Below are 27,779 nucleotides of genomic sequence, written 5' to 3'. Positions count from 1 at the left end.
TTTTAGAAATCAAACTGCTGGCAGTGCACCTCTATACATTTCACTGATCAATAAGATTAGAAAAGCACTATGTAAATGCATTGCCTTAACTATCTATTTATCTGTTAGAGTTAGCCTCGTCTTAATTGGCTTTCCTACACAGCTAGAAACTATAATTTCTCCAGACACCACATCTAAAGCTGAAATTGCACTGTTGCTATCGGTGGGACTTCATTTTATTTTATTGTATTTTGCAGCCAATCGTTTAATGGAGATTCTTAAGCTGTTGGGAACAACAAATAAAATCTTCACTGTTTGATATTACTCATTTTATAAGTCCATTTCCCCCCTTTTTAGGCTACAAGCCACTCTTGAACAAGAAGAGAAATTAAAAAAAAAAAAAAAAAAAAAATTATATATATATATATATATATATATATATATATATATATATATATATATATATATATATATATATATATATATATATATATATATATATATATATATATATATACACACACATACATACATACATACATACATACACACACACACACACACTCAACAAAAATATAAACGCAACACCTTTGTTACTGCTCCCATTCACCATGGGACGGACGTAGAGACCTAAAATTCATTCCAGATACACAATATAACCATCCCTCCCAAACAGTGGTCACAAATCAGTCCAAATGTGTGGTAGTGGGCACATCTGCTATATTGAGATAATCCATCCCACCTCACAGGTGTGCCACATCAGGATGCTGATCTGACATCATGAGTAGTGCACAGGTGTACCTCAGACTGCCCACAACAAAAGGCCACCCTGGAATGTGCAGTTTTGTCTCACAGCAAAATGGCACAAGCAATGAGGGAGCGTGCAATTGGCATGCTGACAGCAGGAATGTCAACCAGATCTGTCGCCCGTGCATTGAATGTTCATTTCTCAACCATAAGCCGTCTCCACAGGCGTTTCAGAGAATATGGCAGCACATCCAACCGGCCTCACAACCGCAGACCTCGTGTAACCACAACAGCCCAGGACCTCCACATCCAGCAGGTTCACCTCCAAGATCGTCTGAGACCAGCCACCCAGACAGCTGCTGGAACAATTGGTTTGCACAATCAAACAATTTCTGCACAAACGGTCAGAAACCGTCTCAGGGACGCTCAACTGCATGCCCGTCGTCCTCATCGGGGTCCTGACCTGACTCCAGCTCGTCGCCGTAACAGACTTGTGTGGGCAAATGCTCACATTCGATGGCGTCTGGCACGTTGGAGAGGTGTGCGCTTCACGGATGAATCATGGTTCACATTGTTCAGGGCAGATGGCAGCTGAGAATGTCCCAGTTCTTGCATGGCCAGCATACTCACCGGACATGTCACCCATTGAGCATGTTCGGGATGTGCTTGACCGGCGTATACGACAGCGTGTACGAGTTCCCACGAATATCCAACAACCTCGCACAGCCATTGAAGTGGAGTGGACCAACATTCCACAGGCCACAATTGACAATCTGATAGACTCCATGCGACGATGTGTTGCACTGCATGAGGCAAATGGTGGTCACACCAGATACTGACCGGTTCTGGGTCCCCAGACCCCCAATAGCGCAAAAATCTGCACATTCCAGGGTGGCCTTTTGTTGTGGGCAGTCTGAGGTACACCTGTGCACTACTCATGATGTCAGATCAGCATCCTGATGTGGCACACCTGTGAGGTGGGATGGATTATCTCAATATAGCAGATGTGCCCACTACCACACATTTGGACTGATTTGTGACCACTGTTTGGGAGGGATGGTTATATTGTGTATCTGGAATGAATTTTAGGTCTCTACGTCCATCCCATGGGGAATGGGAGCAGTAACAAAGGTGTTGCGTTTATATTTTTGTTGAGTGTATATATATATATATATATATATAAAAAAACAAAAAAACACCCAGCACGCCCCTGCGGGCGGTTTATCCTTCAAGCTCGGGTCCTCTACCAGAGGCCTGGGAGCTTGAGGGTCCTGCGCAGTATCTTAGCTGTTCCCAGGACTGCGCTCTTCTGGACAGAGATCTCCGATGTTATTCCCGGGATCTGCTGGAGCCACTCGCCTAGCTTGGGAGTCACCGCACCTAGTGCTCCAATTACCACGGGGACCACCGTTACCGTCACCCTCCACATCCTCTCGAGCTCTTCTCTGAGCCCTTGGTATTTCTCCAGCTTCTCGTGTTCCTTCTTCCTGATGTTGCTGTCATTCGGAACCGCTACATCAATCACTACGGCCGTCTTCTTCTGTTTGTCTACCACCACTATGTCCGGTTGGTTAGCCACCACCATTTTGTCCGTCTGTATCTGGAAGTCCCACAGGATCTTAGCTCGGTCATTCTCCACCACCCTTGGGGGCATCTCCCATTTTGACCTCGGGACTTCCAGATTATACTCGGCGCAGATGTTCCTGTACACTATGCCGGCCACTTGGTTATGGCGTTCCATGTATGCCTTGCCTGCTAGCATCTTGCACCTTGTTGTTATGTGCTGGATTGTCTCTGGGGCATCTTTACACAGCCTGCACCTGGGGTCTTGCCTGGTGTGATAGACCCCAGCCTCTATGGATCTTGTGCTCAGAGCTTGTTCTTGTGCTGCCATGATTAGTGCCTCTGTGCTGTCTTTCAGTCCAGCTTTGTCCAGCCACTGGTAGGATTTCTGGATATCAGCCACCTCCTCTATCTGCCGGTGGTACATACCGTGCAGGGGCCTGTCCTTCCATGATGGTTCCTCGTCTCCCTCCTCTTTCTTGGGTTTCTGCTGCCTGAGGTATTCACTGAGCACTCGGTCAGTTGGGGCCATCTTCCCAATGTATTCTTGGATGTTCGTTGTCTCATCCTGGACTGTGGTGCTGACACTCACCAGTCCCCGGCCCCCTTCCTTCCGCTTAGCGTACAGCCTCAGGGTGCTGGACTTGGGGTGAAACCCTCCATGCATGGTAAGGAGCTTTCTTGTCTTTATGTCAGTGGCTTCTATCTCCTCCTTTGGCCAGCCTATTATCCCAGCAGGGTACCTGATCACGGGCAGGGCGTACGTGTTGATGGCCCGGATCTTGTTCTTACCATTCAGCTGACTCCTCAGGACTTGCCTGACCCTCTGCAGGTACTTGGTGGTTGCAGCTTTTCTAGCGGCCTCTTCATGGTTCCCATTCGCCTGCGGGATCCCCAGGTACTTGTAACTGTCCTCTATGTCTGCAATGTTGCCTTCTGGTAGTTCAATCCCCTCAGTTCTGACTACCTTCCCTCTCTTTGTTACCATCCGACTACACTTCTCCAGTCCGAATGACATTCCAATGTCATTGCTGTATACCCTGGTAGTGTGGATCAGTGAATCGATGTCTCGTTCACTCTTGGCATACAGCTTGATGTCATCCATGTACAGGAGGTGGCTGACAACTGCTCCATTATGTAGTCGGTATCCGTAGCCAGTCTTGTTAATGATCTCACTGAGGGGGTTCAGGCCTATGCAGAACAGCAGTGGGGACAGAGCATCTCCTTGGTAGATCCTGCACTTGATGGTGACTTGTGCTATGGGCTTGGAGTTGGCCTCTAGTGTTGTACGCCACATCCCCATTGAGTTCCTGATGAAGGCTCTTAGGGTCCCATTGATCTTGTACAATTCTAGGCATTCCAGTATCCAGCTGTGGGGCATTGAGTCATAGGCCTTCTTGTAATCAATCCAGGCAGTGCACAGGTTGGTCAGTCTGGTCTTGCAGTCTCGGCTGACTGTTCTGTCTACCAGTAGCTGGTGTTTTGCGCCTCTGGTATTCTTGCCAATCCCTTTCTGTGTCCCGCTCATGTATTGACCCATGTGCCTGTTCATCTTAGCCGATATGATGCCTGACAGGAGCTTCCATGTAGTACTGAGGCAGGTTATCGGTCGGTAGTTGGAGGGGACCGGTCCCTTCTTGGGGTCCTTGGGGATCAGGACCGTCCGACCTTTGGTTAGCCATTCCGGGTGTCTCTCGTTAACTAGCAGCTGGTTCATTTGTGCTGCCAGACGCTCGTGGAGTGCAGTCAGCTTCTTTAGCCAGTAGGCGTGAACCATGTCGGGCCCTGGTGCTGTCCAACTCTTCATACTGGAGACCCTTTCTTGGATATCTGCCACTGTGATGGTTACTGGACCCTGTTCAGGGAGGTCGCTGTGGTCTGCCCTCAGATCCACTAGCCACTGAGCATTGCCGTTATGGGTTGCGTCCTTCTCCCATATGCTCTTCCAGTATTGCTCCGTCTCCAGCCTTGGTGGTGCTGTTCTCTTATTGTTCCCTTGCCACTGAGAGTACACCTTTGCTGGTTCTGTGGAGAACAGCTGGTTTATTCTCCTGCCTTCTATCTCTCTGGTGTACCTCCTCAAGCGGCTGGCCAAGGCTGTGAGTCTTTGCTTGGCAGTTTCCAAGGCCTCAGGTATGGACAGCTTGCTGTATTTCTTAGGCACCTTATTTGTCGCACCTTTCTGCAACTCCGTTAGTTGGCTAACCTCCCTCCGTGCTACTTTGATCTTGCCCTCCAGCCTCCTTCTCCATGGAGGGTACTGCCCCTTGTGGCTGTTCAACTTGTAGCCAAGCATCTCACTGATCACTGCTGCCGTATTGTAGATCAGCTTGTTAGTGTTGGTAATCGTGGTTGTAGGTATTGCCCGTAGTGCTGCATTAACATCATCTAGCAGACCTTCTGAGGGTACTTCACGTAATCTTGGTAACCGGCTACGGGGGATCCAGGTTTCAAGCTTGGCCGTGATCCTATTTTTCAGGTCAGTTCCTCTCGCACTCAACTCTCCTATCGCACTTGGGGCTATGTACCCAATCTCGGGTGGGGGTGATGATATCGCCCCCCTGACCTGGCGTCCTGACTCCTCCTTGCCGTAGCATTTGTGTTGTACCTCGTCAATCTCTAGCTGTGAGAGCAGTCCCTTCTTTTGAATGTTGGAACACTGCGCTACTAGTTGTTTCGTCGTCATTGTGGATGTTGGGTCTCGAAGAATATTTTATTTATATATATATATATATATATATATATATATATATATATATATATATATATATATATATATATATATATATATATATATATATATATATATATATATATATATATATATATATATAAATAGCTGCTGCTGTATATATATAGCTGTATATATATAGCTGCTGCTATCTGCTTAAACATGCAACAGTGAGGTGACATGCATATTTTGTGCTAGTTTGTGCTTATCTTCAGGTCACTTTTGATCAGGACATGTCCTTCAATGAGCATATTAAGCAAATATGTAAGACTGAGAGTGATGCCGTAAACCTAGTTCATTCATGACTTCTAGGCTAATCAATTACAATTAGACTATTGTAATTCATTATTATCGTCAGGTTGTTCTAAAAGTTCCATAAAAAGCCTCCAGTTAATACAGGGACAAGAGAGAAGGATCATATTTCTCTCAGATATTTTTTCCTGTTAAATCCAGAATTGAACTTTAAATCCTTCTCATGAACTATCAGGTCTCATCATATCTTAAAAACCTCATTGTCCTTTCTTAGCCAAGCACTTCGCTCTCAGACAGCAGACTTACTCGTGATTCCTTGGATAGTAGAATAAAAGTAGAATTGCCTCAGCCTGATAGCTGAGGCAGAGGCTTCAGCTATCAGGTCCCTCCCCTGTGGAGCCATCTCACAGTTTGGATTTGGGAGACAGACACTCTCTCTCTCTATGTAAGAACAGACTTAAAACTTTCCTTTTTGATAAAGATTATAGTTCAGATTGGAACAGGTGACACTGAACTATCCCCTTAATCACGCTGCAGTTGGCTCAGGCTGCTGTGGGACAGCTGTGATATGCTACATTGTGACACACTGAGCACTTCTCCATTCACCTCTTTTCCCTTTCCAGGTGTTTAGAATGGAATGAAAATATTATTATCCCACATTGGGGATTCACGATTTTCTGTTGTTGTTGTTTATTTACCACTGCAAGATGTCATTACTTTTTCATCTTCTTTCTCTCTCAGTCTGTGTTTTGCCTGTCTCCCTATGCTTTGTTTTTTTTTTTTCCTGCCCCCCCGCCCCAACCAGTCACGACAGATGGCTGCCCCTCTCTGAGCCTGGTTCTGCTCAGAGAGGTTTCTCCAGCCCACCTTCACGCAGTCTTTGCACATAGGGGGTCATTTGAATGTCTGGGTTTTCTCCAGAATGCTGTAGGGTCTTTACCTTACTGTGTAAATCACTTTGCAGTGACTGTTATTGTGATTTGGTGCTATATCAATAAACCTGAACTGAAATGTATTTTCTTTATTAACTCAGAGTTTGAAAAATACAAGCAGTGGAAGCATTTGGCACACTTGCTACACTTGTGAGGCTGAGCCTCTGTGTGAATAAGGTGATAACAATTCCAATCTCATAAATACAGGGAACTTTCCCACATTGGTTACAGCAATGCTGTTTCTCTAGAGTGTGGATAGACTGATCCAGCTGTTATTCACTGAAAACATCATCACACTCATCATGAGGTCTGTCCGGATATTTTCAGCTGTGGTTCTGTGAAGCAAACAGAGATGGACAATTTAAAAAAAAAAGCCAGTCATAATAGTGTAGTAAGATTAGCAAATCACACAGGAAGAGGTCTCCTGACGCACAGAAAAACTGGGCATGGTAGAAGTGAAACATTAAGTCAATTATCTTTTGATAACCTTTTGAAATTTTCTATAAAACTAAAAGAATGTCTGTGCCCGTACCTGACAGTAGCAGCAGCTACATCCGAAACGAACTGAATAAGGGGCTTTCTGTCTTAAAAAACAGAAGAAAAAAAATGGCACAGTCGGATTGTGGAATTTATTGCTCAGGGCAGTTCTCAGGGGTTCTGAAATCACAATATTATATATATTACTACTCATTCTGGACGCCTTATAAATATAGGCAGGTACACACTGGTCTCTAGTCTGTAGTATAAAGCGGTATATAACAACTATCACTTAAGATTCTGTGAATAATAATAATAGTGAATAAGAGCTTTTTCTTTAAGTATTAGCTGCTTTAAGGAAATGCGAGTTATCTGTGGGATGCAATCAGTGCACTGGGGCCAAAATAAGATCACTTTAAGTGTTACAACTGCTGTTGAGCCCTTTTGTAATGACATTACAATAAAATGTCTTTAGCTACTAAATGCCAACAGAAGAAGCAGAGATGGAAATTTTACACACAGTAAATATTCGTTAAAGAACTTACATCCGTGAATTATATCTGGTTTTTTTTGTTGGTGTGAGTCTTCTATCAGGCATTCCTCCATCTTTAAATCCCCTCTGGCATAAACAAACAGAAATAATAAAGACGGTAAAATGCTAAAACACTGCAGCAACAACGGCAATTGCATTAAAAATCATCACCTAAACATGTCAATGAAAATTCATCTGACCTTTATAATTGAAAAAAACAAAACCTAATAATGAAAAGATTTTTGTAAGTAGCAATAAGAAAGCTAATCCAGGTAAATAGTAAACAGAGAAACAATACATAGGCCTTCTATCCATTTTCTTTTTAAATAACTGCCGCTTGGAAAGGAACCACATTTAGAAAAGAATACATAAAAAATAAAACTATTTATGCCACTTTTATGCACTTCTACGGTAAAGCCCTCCACGCTATAGAACATCAATTACAAATTAAATGAACTAAAGAAAGCTTGTTTTCTTCTTACCATTCCAGTTTCGATGATGTTTAATTATCGTCTGCAGTCAACATGCATCTTCACACAGAGACGGGAGGTTTGAAAAACGCAGCACTGGTTTCCAAGGTAACCAAAGGTGAATCCGGTTTGAGTTACAGAAGCGTTTTAAAAAAAATGAACAAAAGCTACAAAGGAAGAATATGTCCCCGAATAATAGAACCAAAGTTCTTTTTCGCTCCTCAGTGGGCCGCGAACTCTGTCTCAAATACCAAAGTGCTCGTCAACATTAACTTACCCAGCTTGACAATTACTCACAATACAGTCAATGTTTAAATGTTTTGCCACCATTAATTTACAAATGCTTTGACATCTAATTCACTTGGTTGTGTATCAAGGACTTGTCAATAACAGTAGGTAATGATGATAAAACAGTAGCAGTACTGTGTTGAAATCTTTTGTGGACTTGTAGGACTGCCAATGTGAACTCAAAAGAAAGCAAATCGAACGTATACAGTTCAACAAAAACAGGACATTTAGACTAGAATTCGCTGCATTTACAGTTTCTGCAGAATTTACCAACGTCCAGTAAAATTTACTGTTACGTGGTTGTTAATGATTAAATAATGATATAACAAATCAATAGTTTTTGTTTCCCCCCCCCCCAGAAAAACAGAAACCTCATATGCCAGTGGTAGTGGCTCATTTGTCATAAAGTTTTGCAGAATTGCGTGACTGTGAGTAACTGGTTTCCTATTACCTACCTACAGCCAGAAGGGGTTGATAGTGGTTGATATTTTTGGTGGTAAGAGGTGGACACATTCGGATGGCAAATGGTGGCAGTGGCAGACCAGACAGCAAACCGGTTAGCAGGAACTTCAGCTGGACTTCTTGCTGGTGGGAAGATGTAGGAAGAGTCTCACCGGCTATCAAGGTCTGACCTGGAGATGGAAAAAAAAAAGACAAGACGTCAAGTGTTAAGTTGGACATAATGTGAAAAACTATCTCTTATTTGCTCCTTAAATAATGAAATAACAACAGGTTAGGAAAATCTAACCAAAATCAAGACTTTCTTTCATTATCACTGTCACCATTGTATTCTATCTTATACAGCTCATATGTAGAGGGAAGGCTGTCATTCTGTAAATCAATCACTGTATAATGCATAGACAGCAACAGTGGGTGCTACCATCTGTATGAATATGTTCAACGAAGAAATAAACACAAGCAAAATAAACAAAAAGTCAAAAAAATATAAACCAAATATAAACAGAAGCTTCTTGAGAGCAGCAACATCAACAAGTGAACTGCAATAACAAGATGCTACATTATGTGAAACAAATAGTGTTTGAATACTGTGCAGGAAGTAAATCATCCCAAATCAAGACTGTAGACACCTCGTACTTGTAAGAACTTTTGAATACAAATTTCAACTTGGCCTTACTGATCTAAAACAAAGCACATGTTTGTCTGAAGTGGAAACGTTGTACACAATGCAACTACAGCTGGAGGCAATAGAAAAGAACTAATATTGGTTATTTCAATGAGCTGTGGACTTAGTTATCAGGCTGAGCAGCTGTAATTATCATAAGAATTTAGTGGTATGTTAAAGCACTAAAGGCAAAGAGTAGCTAGTGCCCTCATCAATTTTAATCAACAATCAATTTTAAATATCAAGAAAACATTTTGTTGGGATGTGGGTGGGCCCTCGGTAATGCGAGTGTCACGACTGGCAGCCAGCACTGGAGTAATGACGTAAAGGTCTCTGAGGTAGCTGAGGAAGCATTCCAATAGTAAGACACCACACTCGTGTTATCAGAGAACGGGTGTACGAGATAAGTAACAGCAAGTTTCTTCAATACTTTAAAATCACAGACTGAGACATAGATGTGAAGGCGATTCGCTTAAAATAATTTCATTACTGCACATCAGACTGCGCATTTTAATACACTGTGAACGAATAATTCATCTTTATCTGTGTATCTGCTGGAGAGCTTTAGTATTCCCCGAGGAACAAACCTTAAATTGTCATTAGCACTTGTTAAATAATTCATTTGGTTTTCTTGATTTCTTTACACTGGAGATGTTTTGTCTTTCAGCTTGGAGTTAGATTCTAATCTTATATTATTATAACTACAAATAAAACAAAACAAAAAAAAACCCAAACAAACAACACTGTGCCTACCATAGATTGCAACAAAGGAAAAATGGTTTTCTAGTTACCAGCTCTTTCCACATCTCAGTGTAATAACAAGCATGTTTTTGTTTTACAGACTATAAGTAACCTGCATGACAGTGATATTTCCTCATAACAAGAGCTTTAGTCAGCAACTGTCAAACAGAGCTACTGCTCCAGGCAGTAGATGGCTTCAGTCTGTGTCTGTGTGTGTATACATATCTGTATAGATATAGATATATATAGATTAAGGATGAGACAGAAAACCCCTCCCTTCTAATGCCATCCACCTCCCACAGGTCTACCTCCCAATGCAAGTTAACTCTCACTTAATACAAATGACAAACCTAACACACAAAAAAATCATCCTATCACAATTTTACATTTACATTCATCTTTTGACAGGCAGCCTTAAATCATCAGGGAGGATAAAGAGAGAGGGTGGAGAGGAAAAAAAGAATTAAATGAAGGAGAGACATCATAAGCAGAAAAGATGAGACAAAAAAAAAAAAGGGGAAAAAGGGAAAGAGAGGAAGGGCCATGCATCTATGGGACTCTTTGTGCAGAGCTGCTCAACAGGGGAATAAGGCTGGCTTGTGAAGTGCACAGAGGAGAAACCAGCAGTCACACATTAAAGCAGAAACTGAAGGGGTGCCTTGAGGCCCACTCAACTCGCAGAGGTACAATAAAAGATACACTAAGACCTGCAGCATCCACACACAATAATCTAATTCCCTTCATGTTTTTGAGTTTTCACATTTTCTCTCAAAAAAATTACAACCATCCTTCTATGATGAGAATGAGAATGCTTCAGCTGCACCAAGATGTGACATGTGTGACGTTTTGCCTTCCAAACAGCAAACTATATTGTCTGAGATGCGCATTGTAGTGGAGTGTTGATGGTGGTGGTGTGTTTAGGCATACCAATCATGCTGTTAAGAGACAGATCCTGAATCTTTTTCTGGTTTGGACCCAGTGGAGCTCCACAAAATGACACAGGGGAGTAGAGCGGCGACAAACCCGAGCTGTCGTGGAGAAAGAGAAAGAATCATTCACCACATGAACTTCAGAGTGACATAAATGAATAAACACATGCGATATTTCATAAACTGCATACTAATTATATGCATTGCGTCTTAACCTTCCTTAGTTAACTCAGCTTTCCCTTTCAAAACCACCTCACTGAGAATATAATTTATGTCATTATATCAAACGTAAGCTAAAAAACTTTTTAGGAAACATCAGACTGTCAATTTAGAGCACCGCAAAAGAAAACTTCTGCAACTCATTAGCCGTGAAACAGAAAACCCACCTGTCAAGCAAATGAATTCAAACAAGACTATAATAAGAAAATTCCTCACATACTGACGGAAAGCAAAAACTTTTCATCCCTTTTTCATTTAATGCTGTAGATTTCTCTTGTTTGCCCACATTAAATTGGCTTGTTCACAGGCAGGCAGAATTCACTCTGTCTCACGTAGGAACCTGACTTAAGAGAGAAATACAAAACTGTTCTCGACAGCAGCGAGGGAACGCTCCATCAAACGAAAAGACACGTCAACGACAACCAAACCCCTCTGCACAGCCCACCTGCGCCAGTCACGATGAAGACTACATTTAGGTCAGAGGATTATTATTTAAAGTCAGCTTGAGTCACCTTACAAAGTAGTCAAACTTTTAACCATTACGTCTAGCTTTCAACTGTGAAATTGTAATGTAACTTTGCAGAATTATTTGGCTTTCTGCATACGTGTGTGTGTGTGTGTACCTAGGATTGGCAGCTTTGCCGGTGTGGGCTCTGAGCTCCCACAGCATGGCTCTGCCATCGCTGACCATGAGCGCAGCCTTGTTTTCATTGACGGGGCAAATCACCATGCGATATGGTCGGACGGTCTTTGTGACTCGGATGGCGTCACACTGAGAGCGCAGGTCGTACACAAGCTCCTGGACACTCTGTTCTGGGTCTGGGAAACCAAAGGAATAAAGGAAAAATACGACAAAGAATTAGGAAGAGAAAAAATGTACAGCGAGGTCGACATGCAGGAAGAATAGTGGCAGATAAAAACCACATGATGGAAATTGTGGATTGAGAAGGACAAACGAGAGGAAAAAAATACAAAATGTCAAAGTCTACAGAGTAGATGTTCATAATACTGACAACGGAGGGGGAAAAAAGGAAGAAGAATAGGAGTATATACGATTGAAAGAACAATTTTGAGCACATTAAAAGAAAAATAGAGAGCATAGAGAGCTTTACATAGATTTAAGGCAGTAAAAAGAGTAGGTGAGAGATACAAGAGGAAATTTCAGGGGAAAAAAGGAAAATGGGTATAGAGAGATGTGTGTGGAGGAGATAGCAAGGAGAGTAAGTGAGGAAGAGAGAGAGATTCAGCGAGACAATTGCCTCCCATTGGCCTATCACGCTAAGCCAAAGATAAATGAGACAGTAAGGGGCTAAATGCCCACTGGAGCATAGGGAAAAAGGCTACAGGATCCAATTGCAGTGCAGTTGGCTGAATAGATGATGACTGGGGGATGGAGCACTGAAGTGAGGAGCAGCTTAGGCGCTGAAGTGAGGAGTGAGTAAAGCACAACGGCTATGTGCAGATTGTGAGTGGATACACCATTGTGAAAAGGTTTCATACCCGCTGCTTCCTCAGTGGCAACCGTGGAGCGACAAACTCGTAGTGTGATACAACCATTCTCATGGAGACAGTAGAGGGCGTCTCTCTGAGCACAGGGAATCACCTAAACACAGAGGGAGTGAAAAAAAGGGGATCATGTGTGATTGTGACTTTGCCAAATGTCTATTTGAGACTTAATGTTGAACAGGTGGTGTTTACATTTGCTCTAAGCACTGCATGAATTTGCCAATGTATTAGCTCCACATCATGAGAACCCCCTAATACACTCATCAAAACCTACATGTGTAAATTTGTTTGGCACAAACAGAGGAAAACAGAGCAGGGGCTAAGCTTCATTAGCTTGTCAGATCTCATGCTAGTCTGAAAAGGAGGGATTTTTGCCAAAGGCTGCTGAGACATACTGATGACGTGATTGGGAAAAATATTATTGTGCAGACTTAAGATGTTATGGCATAGTCATGTTTTATAAATATATGGACAATAAGCTAAGAAGTTGGGAATTCAAAATATTGCCGACTACAGCAGGCAAGATCTATTATCATACAAAAAAATTATCCTGATGATGAGTTGTGCAAATATACAGCAGAATTCATTACAGTTGTACTTCAAGTAATTATTCTACACTTTTACTCTCTCCCCTCACCCCTAACCAGTCGTGGCAAATGGCTGCCCCTCCCAGAGCTTTTGTCGTGCAAAAGAGGAGTTTTTCCTTCGCACTGTCGCAAAAGGGGTCGTCTGATTGCTGAGGCCTTCTCTGTATTATTGTCGGGTCTCTACCTTACAATATAAAGCACTTTGAAGGGACTGCTGTTCCACATTAGCGAGGATAGAAGAAAATTCACATTTCTCGGAGCACAACGGACAACAAGACTGTCATCAAAAACACTGAATGACTTGTTTGCATTTAACAGCTCTGAAAATAGTTTTATCTGAAAGTGCAAAGAAGCAGCAGCATTTTGGGGCCAGTTCTAGCGTTGTATAAATATCAGATCCATTTCTGTGATCCTTTGAATATATTTATTGATGTGTGTGGGCATGTACATCTGTTATTTTATTGTGTAATTCTCCGTTTCATGTGCAGCAGTTTGGTTAACTTTGTTGTTTTAAATATGCTGCATAAAGAAATTTGGACTGGATTTGAATTTTGTGTGTAAAACTATAACATAATAACAATGAAGTGTTCAGTTATTTAAATCTATCCATATTTTGTATGACAAAAGCCCTACAGAGCTCACCTGGTATGATCTGTAAACAATAAATTCTATTTCAGTGCAGTTCTCATGTTTCTATACCTTATTAACTCATGACAGTAATTAATATATTAACGTTACAGTCACTGGTGAGGCTACATCACTGAACTTTTTTTTGTTACTTCTAACAGATAATCAAATCAAACTACTACCGGTAGTTAAATTCATCTTATTCACAAATATGTGCATTCAGTTGTGATTGTTATTTTGACATCTTCACATTGCTTCTTTTGTTGGCTTTCTGAACGTCTGATTTCATTGAACATACTGTACATTTTAAAACACCTCACTCAATTTATGCCAGTGCACAAAATATTCCAAATACTGAAATGCAAAAACTGCAAGACATCAATCTGCAGCCATTTGAAATCAAAGTAAATCAGCACCTTGTTGAAAATGAACAGATAAACAACAAATTGATGGATTCTGTATTAGTTTGCTATTGATAGATGGAAAAATGACTGTAGGCCATGTTGACCTGACAAACTGGCAACTGCACACTATGTATGCCCCAACCTGACAGTGGAGCCTCTGTACACTCGAGCATAGACCTTTGCTAAACTGTGTCATCAGTCATGCAAATTGGCTGGAAGACAAGCACTTTATAACACTTAGAGAAAGGAGGCGTTGGTCAGACGGAGCCTAGGCAGCTGAGTAATACCCCTTTGCTTCTGCCCCTGGTGACTTTAGATCTTACTCCTTGACTACAAACGCTCATTCTCTACCTTTGTGTTGTTAAACCATAGAGACGTTTATTAAAACAAGATCAGTGACAACCCAAATAAAGTATGATTTATGATAGGACAATAATACAAAGAACAGAGCGCAATTTCACAGAAGCAGAACATGTCATCGACTGCAGAGATGAACTAATAACTGCAAACTGTTCCATGCATGTACATTCAGGCATGAAATTCAACGAGTTTCAAAAAGGCACATTAGGTCTCAAATACAGTAGAACCACTGCCGTGAAAAATAAGGAGAGCTACTCTGTGTAATGACAGGGCAGCACAGTGGTCAATCTTTTGGAGACGGAGAGTAAGTATAGAAAGGGGGAGCGAACGGTGCGACTTTAAGACAGTTTCTGTTCAATTACTGGCACTGGAGCTGTGACAAATCCTCAGTGTAATACCCCCACGGCATTCATCAATTTCCAATTAGAAATCCAGACTTTAAAAGAAAGTGAATTGGCACCTAAAGGTCAAGTCTGTTGCTGTGGAGAGGCAGTATAAAGAAAAGGGGGACTTTTTCCCCCCTTGTTGCTAATGACTACACAGTCCTGATGTGCAGTTGTCACACCCAATGAGGAGAAACAACTGCAGAGGCAGGTGCAAAGAGTTAAGAACTTTATCATTCGTGGCAGGAGGAACTGTCTTCCTGGAGGAATCATCCATAAAAAAGACAGATTTCAGTAAAGCTCTTCAAGTAAGATGTTGATATATGAAGTTTGTTAAAGCCACATAACACAGCCATCCTTTCACCTAGACCAACTACGGTGTCAGCGCAAAGCAGTTTAAAAAATGTCCTGCACATAACGTCAAGAGTAAGTGATTGGTGAGAACTCAGAGCCTGAAAATTTAATGCTGTTTTAAGGTTAACTTTCATCTCTTCGAGTTTAACCGAGATCCATATTAAAGGGATTTTGCTGCGTATTTTTGCAGCGTGCCTCACCTGGATGAAGGGAACCCCGGAGCGCTCGATGGCCACCACACCCACCGTCTGACTGAGCTCCAGGTCCAGGATCAAAATTTCTCTGGGATAAAGCAGCAGCATGTGGTTTCTCTTCGAAGGTAGGTAGGATAGCTGCAGGCAGTCGTTCAGCGTCACAGCCTCTGCCCTAAAGCATCAGAGAGCAGGGGAATGACAACAATGAGAACAGGAAGTTAGTTAAAACGGGCTGACACTGAAACTGAGAACAAACTAGATGGAATGGTAAATAATAAACTATCAATCTTTATTGACAAAAAGACTTTCTTTAATCCAAGGATTAAGCATGTCCTGGAATTGCCTGTTTTCTCATGTTGTTTACGGCGCAATTTAATGGACACAAAAGATGAAAAATGCAAATTACGATGACTAGAAATGAGGGTTAGATAATATACCGCTCAGTAAGTCAGTCTTATTCTCCAGATAAATCAGGATATAATGAGACTCTGCTGTAACAACAACACATGCATATGAAAAATGCAAATTCCATGCAAACCAATATGACGCTAGATTTAAAATTCAATATAAAATATAAAAATCTCATTTCTAAGGACAACTTGATATTTATTCATGTCTTCCCAAATAGAAGCTAGAATGAATGACTTATTATTGTTGGTTGGCTGATGAACTAAGCAGGTACTGTAAGAATTGCAAAGAATTTCCTTTACGTTACTTTTGGCTGCTCTGATTTGTTATTCACAGCGACTTCTTTCATGTGTGACCAAATTAATGACAGGTACTATTATCTGTGGCGGCAACCAGTTTTGATCTCTCCGTATCACAGCAAAGCGGTCACAGGTACTTCTGTTCAGTACAGTTCACTCAAGAAGGAAAAAGAGACGATTTGGACTGAACTTACGAGCAGGTCTACAGCCATAACTCATTCCAACAGCTGAATTCCTCTAGGTCACGGCAAGATCAAATAAAAGAGAGACAAACCTTATAACACAATGGAGATCATTATCATCTGGGGAAAGTGTAACAGATAAAATAGACTCAGTAGGGGAAGCTTTAGGAGTTATTGAGCTAAATTACACTTTTAGCAGCTTACTGAAGTCAGAAAAGAAAGAGATAGAGGCTAAAATGTCTGAGTCACCAAAGGCAGAACATCAGAAAGGAGCAGACCTTAGATTGCAAGCAACAGATCTTCAGAGAGAAATGAAAAAAGAAAAAAGGGAGAAAAGGGAAATAAAAAAAACTGCAGCCCTCAAATATTCAGCTCTCCAATTACCAAAACATCACACGCCCTTCTCGCTCTCTCAGTCGTTGTTATGAATAAGACATGAAGGCTACAGCGGTCAGAGGATCACACACAGTTACATATTGCTAAGTACATACACATATGTGTGCTCACGCAGTGAGTTTGCTATCAAAGACGCAGGACATTTGATAGCAAAGGTGGATGCCTTTATTAAAGTTTTAAAGCACTCTCAAGGTTCTATTATTTAACTCACCCAAAGGACATTAAAGTCAAATACTGTCTTTATACAGCAGTCACACCACCTTGAGCTTGTTATCTACACAATACAAATTCAGTTTACACGCACACTGGCAGCTGCTGGAGATGATACAGCAGAAAACTGAACTGATGCTCACACTGTGGGACAAAAAAAACAAACAAACCACAACCTAAAATACTTCTATAACAAAACCTGTCCATTTCAGTTGGTCACGTCACTCCATTACTGATCACTCGTGATTACATTTGTACATGTCTGTGAATGACCGGGTTCTTTTTCATGTTATGTTGTTTCTTTTTCGATTGCTCTCACACTACCTGCAGCCGAGCTTCAAATAAAACTCGAGAGTTTGTAGTGTTTGGAAGCAGGTGTTGCATGTGTACATCACCACAGTACAAAGCCATAAATCACACCTCTAAGACTGAAGTGAAGACTGAGCTTGAACAAAAGTCCTCAATTATCCATTTATTATCCAGCCACAGCTGCCCTAAAGAAACAGTGTTGGGAATAAGTGGTTGAATGTTTGCTTGATTAACCTCTGATTTTGAAATAAGTCCAGTGTGCAGTCGCAGGGCAGCATCATACTGCCCTGAAACCAGCGAGCCGGCATTAACTGTGCATTTGTCGGTGTGGGTAGCGACTGTTCATCGAATGTGTCCAAATCAAGAGATTCAGTTTCATCCATTTTTGATCAGCATTATGAAGAGCAGCTACAGTCAGACAGAACCCCCAACTCATCGGTAAGATAATTAACTTTGCTATTCCCTGTTGTGTGGAAAACTACTCGCTCTGCACACAACATGATTTCAGATGAAGCCATGAATTTAAAAAAGGCCTGATTATTCAGACTTACTGCTTTTATCAAAATCATTATGATTTTTTCATAATCATAAGAACTACAACTTCAAGCGTCTTAGTGAATTATTTAGATTTTTTTTTAAATCCAACTTATAAATATTTCTGTCAGTTTAAAAGAAAACATACATTAGTCGACATTGCTCTGTATATGTAATAGTATAGCTGACTTCATTTTGATATATGAACCAAATCTCTAGTGGCTAACACCCAGATTAATGGCTCCCTGATGGGACACTAATGCACACAATACCATACTGTATTCAGTAAGTTTCTGATAACGCTGTGGGAGAACAGTCTTGTTTAAATCCTCCATTTATCACCCACAAGCAGACAGAACCGGCGAGAGTAGAGACTGTAGACAAAGGCGAACTGAAGGAATACAGCATCCTGGATAGCAATTACACACAGTTAAAAGGTGAGGAAGGAAGTTGTCACACATGGATAGAAGACTAAAACAGACAAAATGAGAAAGGCACGAGAGAATAAAGACAAGTAAGATTAATGGAGTGTTTGTTATCAGAACTGGCTTGGTGGGTGGACAGAGAGACTGGGGCATGCTGCTATAAATAACCTGACAGTCACAACCACTCCAGCAGGAAGCTGCCAGCACATCAAACACGTCTACAGCTCATGCAACTTTTTCTAAATTAGCGCTTATACAATTTATCAAGTTTGTCAACTAATGGAATAAGAAGCCAGAAGAAGTACATCACTACTTCTGCTGCGTTTCAGAATTAAAAATCAATGTAGCAAATATGCCAAGTGATCAAATCCTTCCTTATTCTCTTGAGAAATGCTTCTCCCGGACCCTTGACTTGATTTAGCATCTGATCTAAGTTTAAAGAGGAATCTCACTGCTGTGCTGGAGAGACAGTTACATCAAAACTAGGTCATCTATGTAGTGAAAGGTGCTGTTCCTGTTTTGATTTTTTTTTCTGCAATGACCAAAGAAAAAAGAAAACAAACCAAACATAAAAATAGACCGTGTTAGTCCATACTGCTGTCAACAAAAATGCTCCGTGACCTGCTTCTTACAGTGTTGCTTGTCGGGCCATTTTTATTGGTTAGGCTTGAAAAAGTGTCTGGAATACTTCTCCTGTTCACATAATTTGGAGGAGCTTTGCTGTCGAATGAACAGGGAGGTCTCAGGTCAGTGCGGAGTAAAATATACTCTACAGAAAGACCAATCGGCCACAACATTAAAACCACTGGCAGGTGAAGTCAATAACATTGATTATCTTGTTACACTGAGTAAGGGTGTGAGAAATTAAACAGCAAGTGAACTGCCAGTTCTTGAATATGATGTCCTGAAAGCAGAAAACGGGCAAGTGTGATCTTAGTGACCTTGATGGGGGCAAGAGTGTGATGAAAATAATAATGCTGGCTATGACAGAAAGGAGGCAAAATACAGAGCTCACTGTATATAGGCATGCATAACAACAGCCTGGTCTGACTGCTCATGCTGACCCCTCTTCACAGAAGAATGAATGTGAGAACTGGACTGAGGAGAAGTGGTTCTGGACTCACACGTCAAAATTATTTTAGATCAGGAGCTATTAATATTCCTCAAGCTGTCATGTGAGAAACTACATCAATAATATCAGACAATAAAAATGTGGAATAGGCATAAGAAGAGAAAAGACTTTATCACCATTTAATCAACATTTCCAAAACTAAGTGTGAACAAAAATGCGCATTTTTGGGCTAATGTTGTTTAAATTTGTATAAATCTGTTCACATGCGAGGGCAGATCCAAAGAGAACCAACATCTTCTCTGACAATGGCTCTTTTTCCTCCTTGAGAAAATACAAACAAATCCAGGAGTAATACTGATTTAAAGTGCTCTCCCAGCAATGAGTCAGATTGAGCAGGTCAATCGCTGTTTTGATCAAATAATACATATATAAATAAAACTTAATTGAATTTCACATTCTTTTGATAGCTTTCGTTGTAAACCTCTTCACAGATTAAAATATAAAAACTCAAAATAAACTTTCGTAAATGTAAAATAACTGGATACAACTTTACAGTCAGTTTGATCATTCAGTGTTTTGCAGGTACGACAGGCACTGACTTGATATTAGGCAGCTGCTTTTAATGTTGTGGCCAAACAGTGTATGCTTCCAGCCCTGTACATTACAAAGACTGGTTAGTAACTGAGATTTAGTTCATATGACAGTAAATAAACCTTGGTGTTTACTTAGAAATCATATCATACGTTACAATCAGAGAAACATCACTTCTATCATGTAACAGTGATAACTATGACTGCCTTAAGTCAGTCCTCTTAAACCAGCCTTTTTTGCGCCACGGGCAGGTTAAATGTCAGACAATATTTCCATGGACCGGCCTTTAAGGTGTCACGGATAAATACAACAAAATAAAATGATACGACCAAGACAAAACCTGTGGTATTTTTGTAAATATAATAATAAACGCAAATTCACTGTGGAATTGTGTAACTTTATTAGCAGCATCCTCCTGAAATGCATCAACAACATTGAGAGTAACATCCTTCTCCTTGCCCCTAATACTCTTTGGTCGCTATGGTAACGTGTAAATATTTCTTTCAAAATAAGACACACAACTACAACACGGGAAAAGACCCAGAGAAACAGAGTTAACGATAAAAAAAAATCCCGAAAACCATAAATTTCACACCCGAGCCTCATCTCTAGCGGGCCTGGTACCAAACAACGGGGTTGGAGACCGCTGTCTTAAACCGATAAGACTTTGTAGTTTACTTTGAACAACAAGAGACAAAAAAAGGGAACTGAACAACATTGAGCCATAGCATTTCAATAAAACATGACACTGAAAGGGTGACATAACCTACAGGAAGTTTGATTTAAAAACTGACTTAACTATTGAAACAAATATATTCCACAGATTATCCTTTAGCACCTACATAAGTGTTGAGATGAAATTCAGACATTTATTAAAATATTAACATGCTGTACTGTATGAAGATCTTGGCTTTTCAGTAAGTAACGTCTTAAAAACCATACAATACATAAGAGCTTCATTAGACTTGTTAAACTTGAAACAACAGTCTATGTGTCTAAAAAGAAGGATCCAAAATATTTTAAAATAAAGTCAGGGAAGGAAAATTAATTTAATTTCACTCACGTGGGCTTTTCATTGGTAATCAGCACTTTGACCTTGTTAAGGGCCTTCTTGGCACCAGTAGGGGCCGGAGCTGTTGCAGGTGCAGGTTTGGTATGCGCTGGGCTCGCATGAGGACTGGCAATGTAGACCTTTTTGCCAGCGCTGCCTGGGGGTTTGGAGTAAGAAAAGTCTGTGATGAAGACGATCCCTTCACTGGTCAGCACTGGATAGGAGAAAAAGGACAGAAGAATATTATAAAGATTCATTTGCCAATAAGAGATGGTCAGATGTCAATATTCTGTTTTCAATTTGCCATCTGTTATTTGTGAAAGTCTCTGCTTTGACTTATCTTTTTCCACAAAAAAAAAAAAAAAAGAAAGAAAGAAATACCACTGGTTAAATTGTTGGCATCACAGAATACCAGTCACATGCTTTCAGATATAAGATATGTTCAACCATACTGCAATAAACAGTAAATTTAAGAGATGAAGCATGCCCTGTGTATGTGGGTGGCAAAGTGAAAAATTCGAAGGCTTCGTTAGTCTTTTGGTAAGTATTTTGTTCACCTACATGCCATGTTGGAAGGGTCAAAAGGGTCAAAAGAAAAGGAGAGGATATTCTCAGCGTAGCTTTTTTTCCACAGTTTGGTGCCTGTGTCTCCATTCCACAGAACAATGTAGTTGGGAGGATGGACAGCTAACAAGAGATCACGAGATGCATCCTGATTCCACAGCCACTCCAAGTCTGACAGAGGGAGCGAGCAAAACAGAGAAGAGGAGGTGAGAATGGAAGCGTAGTGCGCACCAGCAGGAGTGGCAGTAACAGCGTCCTAATGAAAACAAATAGTCAACAGCAAACCATCGGCTCAGTGTCTCTTCTTGGCAGGACTGCCACTGAGCTGACAAACATGTTTGGTGTCTTGAAGCTGTCTTACCCCCGATAGGTTTGGAGTGCTCCTGTATCTCACAGTGGGCTGTGCCGCTGACCACATCCCACACTATAATCTTCCCCGAGGCATCTCCCGAGGCCAACCGCAGACAGTAGGGTGAGCTCAAGTTGTGGTAGTAATTTTCCCTGGACCATTTTACCTTCCAACATAAAACACTAATTGAGTCTCTGGGAGGAATATCAGGTAAAGCTGTAAGCCTTCTACATTTGTTGACAGAATGCTCAGAAAGTCAACAACAGAAAAGAAAAAAAAAAAACAACAATAACAGCAAGGTCTGAAGATGTATGATGAATTTCACTAAATGCGACATTGGGGAGAAAAGAGAGTAAAGGACATTATAGGAAATGCATAACACTGAAATAGGGCTGTTCAATATAACGATATAGCACAATAAAGCTCAAGATCCTGTTGAGACTTTTCAAAATAAACTGAATCACGTGAAAGAGCAGACTATTTACGGATGAGAATTTAAAAAAAGAGCCGCCAGGTGCTAAAAAATAAACGTTAGAACAGGCTTTTCCCCGCAGCACGCCGTGTAATAAATACTCACAAAGAAAACGTTACAACTTATGTCTAAAAATGTATAGTTTCATGCATCGGTTAAAACACTCGACTGCAGCTACATGACTCGCAGCTGCAAACACTTCCCGCAAGTTGAGCTGCCCGAGATTCACAGAATTTACAGAAAATGTTACATTTTTATGATTTATATCGTTATCAGACGATAGAATTCTTATATCGGAATATGAAATTTTGGTCATATCGCACGGCCCTACACTGAAATGCACATTTTATATGTGAAATAACAAATTACTCCACATACAAGATGGTGTTTAAATAATTGATTATGTCTGTCTATTTGCTCCCAGGTAGGCATGCCCTTTACTGTAGGTACTTCTTTTTCTATTTCCCTTTTTCCTTCATTCAGCAAGTTCTCTTATGTCAGGCTGGGTGGTGAGGAATAGCTTGTTGCTGTGGCAGCGGTGCTTTACAAGATTAAAGTGTTCTTTATAGTGAAGAATGAAAGGCCCGGATTGAGCCCAGGCACTGATGATCACTGTAGAATTTATTGCCCATTATTTACTCTTCTCTTCTACAACACACATGCACGCGCACACGGACCCAAACAAAATGACTCTCTGTCAATGCTCTGTGTTGCAGGTGTTGGTTTACAAGAAGCAGAGAGAGCCAAAAGTACTCCACTCAAGGTCACACAATGCTAACATTAATACTGTGAGACATAAATAATACAACCCCACAAGGTGTGTTCACTTTGTAGCCTCATTAGTGTGCCTTTTCTCCAACGGCTTAACTTAGTGGTATATATTAAATCATATTTTGAAGTCTATGGAGCAGAGGCGCAACAGTGAGTCAATTAATTTGTGTAATTAAACAGCAATTATGTTGTGGAGGGAAACAATTAAGCCAATTTACTTCTCAAACTCACCTTGACCACATTTGCCTTGTGTCTCTCCAGCACCTGGATGGTCTGGGCGGTCTTAGGATCAATTATGAGAATACTGGAGTGACATCCCTGAGCTATGAGCCCCTGCCAGCCCCTACAGACCACGTTAGCAAGGCAGAATAGGAGGAAGAGGAAAGAAACAGATGAAAGATACGTGAAATGGTTTGGGATGTGACACATTGATGTACAAAAGATAACATATGATTCAGACTGTGAACTCTGGAGATTATGAATTTAAACTTATGTTTCCAGTCAGCCTGACGCTTAAGTGCACCCTCTCCAGTAAACACAGAATTATTCAACAACTGTGTCTGCATTCTGATTTCTGTGCTTTCCACTCCATGTCTAAATTCATCTTCTTTCCGTGTCCGTACAAGACGTGCATGCATATTTGCCTGGAGTGCATCCAGACTGCAAAAAAATCAAAGCTCAATGACACAACAAATTTCAAAATTCAAACATAACTTGAAGCTAAACTTTCAGTTCCAATGACAAAAGCTGCCAGTGCAGAGACTGTACTATATGCTACAACTACACAAGGTAATTTATCTCATATGATGCGTACATAAAGTTAAATATTCACAAGGACAGTTCTCTTTTTAAATATGTCTGGTGAAAAGCAAAAATAGCTTTAGAAGCAAATGTATCATATTTAGGTTCATGTATGCGAAATTAAACTTTGGCACTATGCTGCTCTAATCTAAAGTTTGATCACGCGAGTCCGACTGCCTTGACAGTCTCTGCTGGATTGCTGTGGAGGATGAGGCATTAGAAATTCATCAGGCCCGACAAAATGTCACATGACATTGCACAAGAAATATATACCCCGCATGTTTGTGAGCTCAGTGACAAATTATCAGTGGCCGTTCACGCTGACAACTTTACATGCAACAATAAAGACAAGCCACGAAACTGACACAATGCAAACATCAGTTCCTTAACGTTATCTGTCAGTCGCGTATTCAATTAACCAAATTATGCTAGCAGCAGAGAAGCGGTACTCACCAATCTACGGCGGTTTTATTCTGCAAATTGAGAGTGCCAGTTAACGTCCGAGCCGCGAGTTTAATGTTGACGGTGTAAGGAATCATTGCTCTTCCTAAGAATTTCTGCTACGTTAACATTTAATGAGTAAACACTGCTAAAATTAATTAGCTTATCTGTATCGGCTCTGTTGTGAATATTAACAGGAAGTGAAATGGTGTTTCTAAATAGGATGCCGTGTAGGAACAAATTCCAGCAACAAAGTTCCGCATTGAATACAACAGTACTATCCCCCACCCCACCACCGCCAAAAAAAGAGAGAAAAAGCGAAAAAGAAGCAAAAAACAAAACAAAACAAAACCCCAAAACAAAAAAAAGTTGTAATATATGTAAATAATAGTTACAGTAAATACTGTAACTGAAAAACATACGGGCAACATTTATTGTTTTAATCCTCCCAAGATTATTATAATAAAAATAATTCAATAAAATAATAAAATACATGAAATTAAATTAAATCAAAAGTTGCCTAAAATACAAAAGTGAATAAGCCTCAAAACAAACAGACACACAAACAGCTGCTTTCATTTTTCTTTACCAAGTGCTGCATTTATAACACAGAAGATATACCAGTTTCACAGCTGAGACAGACAGACATACATACATATTATACCAGAAAGCTGTTCTCAGCTGCTTATTGACAGAGGGTTGCCTGGTTGCTTGGGCATATTTTCATGCGAGTTGCCATTTCTGATACAACTTCAAAGGGTGTCTCACATGTAAGGTGAGTGTACAAACCACTACACTATGGAGTCCCTTATGGGCAGAAATCTGTGCCATCAGAAACTGAATATGAATAAGTTCAATTTGAATTTGAATTGCTCAGATTGAATCTGAATTGTAACTTGAATAAATACTTTTGAAAACCGAATTTGAATTAGTCTAAATTGAAATTGAATTTATGGTTTGAAAATGATCATCACTAAATTGAAATTGAATTTTATATTTTGAAAATGAATTGATTTGCTTTGAAACTGCATTTTATCCTTTAAAAATTCAGCTCTCGAATGATTTCAGTTTCACTTCTCACCATTCAGTTTCAGTTCTACAATTCAATTTCAGTTCCAAAATTCAGTTTTTTGGAACTTACATCCGGTTCCGGTTCAAGCGCAGATTAATAGAACTACGTTTTACTAGCGGACCTAAAGTGTTACCGATGGGAATCTACAGCGTCTTGAGCTGAATTAAGACTTCAGAAGTCATTCGTCATGTCGAATGACCAGCGGATAAACTCTCAGGTTGGTAATAAATGTATTACATGTATAAGAACAAGTGTCATGTTAAGAAATGATAGCCGTACAGTAACTTTTATGCTTATTGTAGCTGTTAGCTAAAAACGCTAATTTAGCATAGTTTGCCCTGAATTCAGCTTTGACAAACAAATATGATCGACTGTTTCTAGTAGAATTCCAAAGTTGTCATCTTGTACCCTCTCAGAATGCTTGCAGAGACCCCTACAGTAGGGAAACATGCAAAACGGTGCCCAAACCTTTGTATTTTAGCTTTATTTATGTCTTACACAGCATCCCAACTCTTTAGCTAACTTAATAACTTTAGCTAAAGTGAATAGTTAGTCTAATTCATTAGTGCAGCATTACTGGGTCACCTCTGTTTGAAGTGATATAATATGATATACAACTATCACTGAAACAGCAAACTTTGTAAATAAGCAAACAACACTTCTCATTCTCTAAACTTTGGCCACAGCTGTAGATTACACTATCAGCGCTTGTTCACTCTTCACAATAATTACATTTCTAAATTTACTTTGTGCATTTACAGGTAAACAATATCTAATATTTTATCTAAATGACTGCTTTGTCTTTGAAAAGGGTGAAGAGCCTGAGGCCGGTGACAGTCCAGTTCTACTCTAAGTACTAGGGCTGGGCGATATGACCCAAAATTCATATCTCGATATTTTTTAGCTGGATGGCGATATAAGATATATATCTCGATTTTTTTTTTTTTTTTTTTAAGCCATAAGTTAAGAACAAAAAGAGAGTTCTAGTCACACTGTGTCCCAGATGTGGGCGCTTTTATTTACATACAGCGTAGATGTACATGAAGAAATTACTCAAAAATAAATTATCAGCATTTATTAAATAATCATGGTCCATAAATAAAAGAAAACAATGTTGTTTTTGTGCATAACAAAAAGCTCACAATTGTGCAGTCAAAATGTAAACTAATAGACGCTGAGCATAATAACAAAGAGACAGATTTCACAGCTGCACCACGTCTCTGAACAGGTGCCATTTGTGGTCCTTATACACACACAGTACGTATCACTCCGCGAGGCTCCTCCCCGGTAGCCGTAATCCTCCAAGACAATCCATCAAGCGGTGCAGCTCCGTAGCTTAGCAAAGTCATATTAAAACATTTTTTGACAGATTGCCGAGCGCTGTGTACCACATAAAATCGGTTCGCGGTCAGTAAGCACAACCAGAATTCATACATAAGGCGCACTGTCGAGTTTTGAGAAAATGAAAGGATTTTAGGCCGTGCAGCATGTCGTTAGCGCGGTTAGCTCGTTAGCGCGGTTAGCTCGCTAACACGTTGACGCCGTCCAGCCCCACGCACGGTAACTCGCTAACGGAGATTTTCCGCTTTCATCTTGTCATTGCCTGCAGGTGAAGTTATGGGGGAGGCGGAGTTGTGTTCAGTGAAGGAGAGGCGAGGCCGAGTAACGTTGCGTAGAGACAAAAGTGGACGAAAGAGAGGCAAACCTGCGGCTCCACGAGTATAATTATAACGTAACATAGACTATATCGATATAAACGATATTGTCACATCTTATATCTCGTATGAAAATATATCGATATTTTTAAAAAAAACTCGATATATCGCCCAGCCCTACTAAGTACATCCTTACAGTGGCTCACAGGACAAGGCCACATTCCTGTCCTGCCAGAAGAGAAGAGAAACTTCAGTCTTCATGCAGTTCAACCACACCTGTCATATTCCATATGACAGGGGTCTCAAACTCCAGTCCTCAAGGGTCAAAGTGTCATGCAACTTTTCCATGCCCTCGAGGACTGGAGTTTGAGACACCTGCCGTATGGTGTTCATGCTGTTTTCTACCCCACAGTTACAGCATGTCTGACTGCCTCTTCAGCATATGCAAAAATATATGATGAGTTTAAGCATGTGATGACTAAGGCCTTCCATTATGGTGTTTGTCATCACATGTCACAGACATCTGGATGATCATTTGGAATAAATAAAATACTAAAAACGTGTTACTTCATCTTTTATCTTTATTATTATTATTATTATTATTATTGTTCTTATTTTACACTTTTCATTGTTAGGCATTAGGTTTATTTGTAGTAGTCCTTTCCAACTTCTTTCCCCTCTTCCATGTTACTGTGTCAGCTTGTCAGCATCTATTTGGGTTTGGAAGTGGAACAGAAAGTAAAGAAATCCAAAGTGCCATTAAAACCAGGAGAGGTTCT

The 27,779-nt window shown here is 40.5% G+C and overlaps 1 protein-coding gene and 1 long non-coding RNA gene across 2 annotated transcripts in view; one reads left to right on the top strand and one right to left on the bottom strand.

The window, feature by feature from the left end:
- The window catches only part of wdr11 (WD repeat domain 11), a 62,335-nt gene extending 37,421 nt beyond the window's left edge, over nucleotides 1–24,914 (bottom strand). Inside the window, exons 1-10 of the mRNA XM_026189428.2 lie at nucleotides 24,286–24,914; nucleotides 23,263–23,374; nucleotides 21,801–21,954; nucleotides 21,437–21,610; nucleotides 20,888–21,089; nucleotides 15,405–15,570; nucleotides 12,484–12,586; nucleotides 11,607–11,802; nucleotides 10,763–10,863; nucleotides 8,427–8,603 (exon numbers count right to left, since the gene is read on the bottom strand). Coding sequence (XP_026045213.2) covers nucleotides 8,427–8,603; nucleotides 10,763–10,863; nucleotides 11,607–11,802; nucleotides 12,484–12,586; nucleotides 15,405–15,570; nucleotides 20,888–21,089; nucleotides 21,437–21,610; nucleotides 21,801–21,954; nucleotides 23,263–23,374; nucleotides 24,286–24,371 — 1,471 coding nt within the window. The 5' untranslated portion in view covers nucleotides 24,372–24,914. The remainder of the gene's footprint in view (nucleotides 1–8,426; nucleotides 8,604–10,762; nucleotides 10,864–11,606; nucleotides 11,803–12,483; nucleotides 12,587–15,404; nucleotides 15,571–20,887; nucleotides 21,090–21,436; nucleotides 21,611–21,800; nucleotides 21,955–23,262; nucleotides 23,375–24,285) is intronic.
- Nucleotides 24,915–25,204: 290 nt separating this feature from the next.
- LOC145419747 (uncharacterized) lies at nucleotides 25,205–27,562 on the top strand. The gene is made up of 2 exons (XR_013901088.1): nucleotides 25,205–25,562; nucleotides 26,157–27,562. It is a non-coding gene; the product is annotated as an uncharacterized LOC145419747 (long non-coding RNA).
- The last annotated feature ends 217 nt before the right edge of the window (nucleotides 27,563–27,779 follow it).

Source organism: Astatotilapia calliptera, chromosome 13 (assembly GCF_964374335.1).
Source record: "Astatotilapia calliptera chromosome 13, fAstCal68.1, whole genome shotgun sequence".
Lineage (NCBI taxonomy): Eukaryota > Metazoa > Chordata > Actinopteri > Cichliformes > Cichlidae > Astatotilapia > Astatotilapia calliptera.
The sequence above is the reverse complement of the archived record's forward strand: the minus strand, read 5'-3'. Positions and strand labels throughout refer to the sequence as shown.